At 38.3% G+C, this 5,146-nt stretch overlaps 1 protein-coding gene across 3 annotated transcripts; it reads right to left on the bottom strand.

Moving 5' to 3' along the window:
- Positions 1-735: 735 nt before the first annotated feature.
- Positions 736-4,913, bottom strand: LOC139552189 (vesicle-associated membrane protein 5-like). Of its 3 annotated transcripts, none has more exons than XM_071363652.1 (3): positions 4,754-4,913; positions 2,405-2,524; positions 736-2,093 (listed from the first exon to the last, which is right to left on the bottom strand). In XM_071363652.1, exons 1-3 carry the CDS (start codon positions 4,754-4,756, stop codon positions 1,860-1,862), a joined length of 357 nt encoding a protein of 118 aa, XP_071219753.1. In that variant the 5' UTR covers positions 4,757-4,913; the 3' UTR covers positions 736-1,859. The 3 variants fall into 3 exon arrangements, with proteins under 3 accessions (XP_071219753.1, XP_071219754.1, XP_071219752.1); XM_071363653.1 differs by having other exon boundaries at positions 2,405-2,521; XM_071363651.1 differs by having other exon boundaries at positions 2,405-2,542; positions 4,754-4,911.
- Between the last annotated feature and the right edge of the window lie 233 nt (positions 4,914-5,146).

The raw sequence follows: 5,146 nt of genomic DNA, 5'->3' as shown, positions 1-5,146 counted from the left end.
TCCTACAGGCTCTAGTTTTGTCGCACCTGGACTACTGTTCAGTTGTGTGGTCAAGTGCCACAAAGAGGGACTTAGGAAAATTGCAATTGGCTCAGAACAGGGCAGCGTGGCTGGCCCTTGGATGTACACAGAGAGCATTAATAATATGCATGTCAATCTCTCCTGCTCAAAGTAGAGGAGAGATTGACTTCATCACTGCTTGTATTTGTGAGAGATATTGACGTGTTGAAAGCACCGAGCTGTCTGTTTAAACAACTTGCACACAGCTCAGACACCCATGCATACCCCACAAGACATGCCACCAGAGGTCTATGCACAGTCCAAATGTCAAGAACAGACTACAGTACTACATAGAGCCATGACTACATGGAACTCTATTCCACATCAGGTAACTGAAGCAAGCAGTAGAATCAGATTTTAGAAAAGAGATAAAAAATACATCTTATGGAACAGTGGGGACTGTGAAGCAACACAAACATGCTAACATATGCAATATACACACACGTACACATGCATTTTGTGTTGTAGATATGTGTTGGTGGAGTATGGGCCTGAAGGCACACACTTAATGTGTTGTGAATTCTGTAATGAATGTATTGTAATGTTTATAAAATTGTATAACTGCCTTCATTTTGCCGGACCACAGGAAGAGTAGCTGTTGCCTTGGCAGCAACTAACAGGAATCTATAATAAATACACATAATAAAGATGTTGAATACTTATTGACTCAAGACATTTCAGCTTTTCATCTTTAATTAATTTGTAAAAATGTCAAAATAACATATTTCCACTGAAATCTTGAGCAATCAGGGTTCATGTACATTTTTGATCAACTTTAATTTACTTGATTAAAATGCAAGATGAAATCAATAAGTGTTTTATTATACTCCATTAATATGTTCAAAGAACAAGACAGCTGTCTATTGGGGAGTTCCTTTTGACTGTTTAAAAGTGACATAAAAGGGTGACAACTCGTTAGCTTACAGCAAAAAAATGATTATTGCTGTTGTCTATTATTTAATGTGACTATAAATCAAATGTAAAAAAAAAAAGCATTATATGAGGACTTTAGTCTCTCTTTAAGAGAATTGTGTTGCATGTTAAAATATGGCAATTCTTATTTGTTTTGTCAACATGCGACATCTATCAACTAGCCTATAAGGAATCTTCAAGAATGACCGAGAGAAAATGGTAGGTGTGTACCTCCAGTAAAAATAATAGCCAATATCTTAAAACACATTTATGTCTGGACATAACTGTTTGGTAAATGAATTGTACAATTGAATATGTGAGGTTATTCAGGTTAACCTTAATTGTGAGGTGGCAGGTAGCCTAGTGGTTAGAGAGTTGGACTAGTAACCAAAAGGCTGCGAGATCAAATCCCTGAGCTGACAAGGTTCTGCCCCTGAACAAGGCAGTTAACCCACTGTTCCTAGGCTGTCATTGAAAATAATAATTTGTTTTTAACTGACTTGCCTTGTTAAATAAAGAAAAAATTAAATTAAATAGAATGTATCCCAAGAAGTCCAGTAATACATAATAAATTATGTTGAAAGGAAATAGATCCAATCCATCTCATCACCCCTGTCTTACCATTTCTGATTTCAATATTATCAGATAGTTTACAGGTAATTGTTAATCCCAAAAATATTCTGAATAATGGGATTATTTGAGTTTTGCACCTAACACATGATCACTTCCCTGATGCATAAGTAGGAGTATCCTATAGGTGTATGAGGACAAGTAAAGCATCAACTCCAGAATTTTCTTGGGGGGGGGGGACTTTTGACCGATAGTAGTATCTTTCGATTAGTGTCCACTATTTGTTTTCTCTTCAGCCATATTGGTCCTGGTTTAGCCTATATCCCAGGCCCAATGGTTGTTGGTGTAATGCCATTTTCGTCCATTGGGGTAATGACTCTTTCATGTGCGATTTCAAGGCTCGATTTTTTGTTGACCCACATAATGATGGCAACTATAAGGATAATCGCGGCCATGACTCCAACAACAGCAATGAGCTTCCAGGAGGCCTTGACGTTGTCACATTTCATCTGCTTCTGCACCTTCATTGCGGTCTTGTGGAAGGACTTGCTCTTAACAAACAAACAAACAAACAAAACCAACCAATCAAGTACCAAAGTCAAAATACACTGTTATGACAATGTAATGTATGTAATATAATGCAATGTATGTAATGTAATGTAGAATGTAATGTATGTAATGTAATGTAGAATGTAATGTATGTAATATAATGTAATGTACAATGTAATGTACATTGACCTCAGGTTAGTGGCAGGCAGGCCAGAGTGAGGTCTGAACAGCTTTTGTGTGAAAACATTCACTCTAAAACATTTATCTGAATTGGAAGCGTATGTCTAAAACAAATTTGCAATCCCAGTCTCACCTTCAGTTCCCCAGCCCTTTCGTCAAGGTCCTGCACTTTCTCCTTGCGTTCCTCAGTCTTCTCCATGTTGTCCATCATGATGACCTTCACCTCCTCTGCCTCCTCCTGAACCTGGCGCTGCTGGTTGTTATTCTCAGGCTGAGAGAGATGGAGCATGAAATAAATCAAACTTTATTTTTTAAAACTGTTTCGTGGTGCAATATGTGGTATCCATTTTCAACCCAGTTCATATGAGTTTTCAACACAAAATACGCAGGATTGTTATGATATATATATATATATATATTGAAAACATTGCGATTTAACAGAACTGTATGACACAAGCGCTTGCGATGTTTTTAACATCATAACAATCCTGTGTATTTTGTGTTGAAAAGTCATATGAACTGGATAGTGCATTTACCGCACCACAACAACATGTTTATTGTAAACATAATGATGCCTCCTGCTTGTAACTGTCTCCCTTTTTTCAGGACAATCTCATAATTGAATCAAGACATTGATATCATCCTCAGAAATGTTGAACATCTCACTAAACCTGTAACCACTTGGAATAGAATAGCTAATAGTTTAAATGTGCCTTGTGATTTAAGAGAACCTCTTTGACAGCCAGAAGAAGTGATAGAATGTGAGTTTCGCACCAGGGTGAAATTTCTCCGAGGTACAGATCTAGGATCAGCTTCCACTCCCTCGATCCTAACCTTTACCATTAGTGAGTGAAATGCAAGAAACTGACCCCAGATCAGCATCTATAAGGGCAAATTCACCCTACTTTTTTGTTTCTGACCAAAAAGATTACAGTGGTCAAGGTTGGAATTTTGCACTCTAAAAAAAGGAAGAACTGTAAACCAAGCAAATCACATTTTTATTTATCACATGCGCCGAATACATTGGGTGTAGACTTTACCGTGAAATGCTTGTTTAGCGAGCCCTTTCCAACAATGCAGTTAAAACAATTATAACAAAAACAGTAACACAAGAATGAAGCTATATACCAGTACCAGATCAATGTGTATTTGAGGTAGAGTAAGGCAGAGTGAGGCAGGGTAAAGTGACTAGGCATCAGGATAGATAATAATAATAAAGAACAGTGTTACTGTGACTGTGAAAGTGAGCTTTCATCATTTTTTAAAAACAATTTTATTTGTTTAACCTTTTTTCCCCCCGATGAAACTCCCTAATAGGCTCAGAGAGGCGAAGGTCGAGTCATGCGTCCTCTGAAACATGACCTGCCAAATAACGCTCCTTAACACCCACCAGCTTCACCCGGAAGCCAGCCGCACCAATGTGTCAGATGAAACACCATTCAACTGACGACTGACGACTGCCTGCAGGGGCCTGGCCCGGCCCGCCACAAAGAGTCACTAGAGCATGATGAGCCAAGTAAAGCCCCCCCTGAGAGGCGAAGGTTGAGTCATGCGGGATCAATTGGGACGTGCACAGTTGAAACTCATGGTCACGGCAGGTTGTGACACAGCCTGGGAATGAACCTGGGTCTGTAGTTACACCTCAAGACCTGTGACGCAGTGCCTTAGACCGCTGAGCCACTCAGGAGGCCCTTCAGCTATCATTTTTATAAATGTATTTTACTACAGCAAAATAAAGCGTGGGGTGGTATTTATTTATGTTTTTATTTAACTAAATATTAGGATACAAATTACCCCCTTTCAAATATATTGTATCTATGTATTTGTAAAATCAATTCTACATTTGATTGAACTGTGTTGGTTCTGAACTCAAATTAATATTATCGTCAATATGTTGTCTGTGTTTAATTAACAGTAAGTAAATCTTATGATTACATTTGTGGTGTGGTAATGTGTCATCAACGACTTCCAGGTAGCCTAGGATATATGCTGGGGTGTTAATAAGCTAAAGTGGCTTCCTCTGTCCGTCTCCTCTCCATCATCTGCATAATGTCTGAAAACTAAAATGTAGGATAAAGCCAAAGATATCATGTGGAATTTCATGTTACCTGTCCAATGAGTTCTTTGAACTCACTAGGCTACAGGCGAAGGGACGGGTGAGGAGAGGAACCCACTTCAGACTATTGAGATGCACCCCCAGATGAATGCTCAAAGTAGCATTTAGCCTAAAACACGCATTTTATCAATTGTAAATGGTGTTATCTAAATGTTCTATATTATCACAAAATATAAACTAGGCTCTATGCATCCTCTTTGATCTCAAACGTAATTTCACAGAACATTATTCTGTCAACAAAGGCAAAGAGAACGTGTAAGTAGCCCACGCATCTGAAGTTAAACTCAAAATTACAATAAGTTGGAAGGCCACATAAAACATTGTCACTTTTCCTTTTTCATTAATGTTGTAATGTTAATAGCTTACCATGTTTCTGCACGATTTTATTGTTATCCCGAGAATGAAAAACCTCTCTTTAAGTCAGTGCAAAGTCCAGTAGAAATTGCATTCTAGTCAGGAGGGATCATGCAGGCCTTCGCGACTTACTCACCCAGCCTCGTTCGTGATAGTGAAATGTTCTGCACATTATTTTGACAACATCTTTTATATGTGGCCTGCCTTGTCACCAAAGGAAGAGGAGGGAAACACTCCTCTCTGGTTGACCTTTCATAGGTAGTGTTCTATTGCAGCTTGAAAGAATCTCTGGGGAAAATGAAGTTTATCCATTCTATTATACCGTTATTCTATTCTAATCTTTTATGAAGTTATTCAATTATATTACTGTCAAATGCTATCGCATATAGCCTACACTTTATAGTC

Source organism: Salvelinus alpinus, chromosome 24 (genome assembly GCF_045679555.1).
Source record: "Salvelinus alpinus chromosome 24, SLU_Salpinus.1, whole genome shotgun sequence".
Lineage (NCBI taxonomy): Eukaryota > Metazoa > Chordata > Actinopteri > Salmoniformes > Salmonidae > Salvelinus > Salvelinus alpinus.
Note: the sequence above shows the minus strand (reverse complement) of the source record. Positions and strands in the feature narration are given on the sequence as shown.

What these genes read in the sequence shown, in the direction of transcription:
- LOC139552189 (XM_071363651.1), bottom strand. An exon ending in AAAGGGCTGGGGAACTGAAG is followed by an intron (nt 2,094 to 2,404) that starts GTGAGACTGGGA and finishes TTGTTTGTTAAG; the next exon opens with AGCAAGTCCTTCCACAAGAC.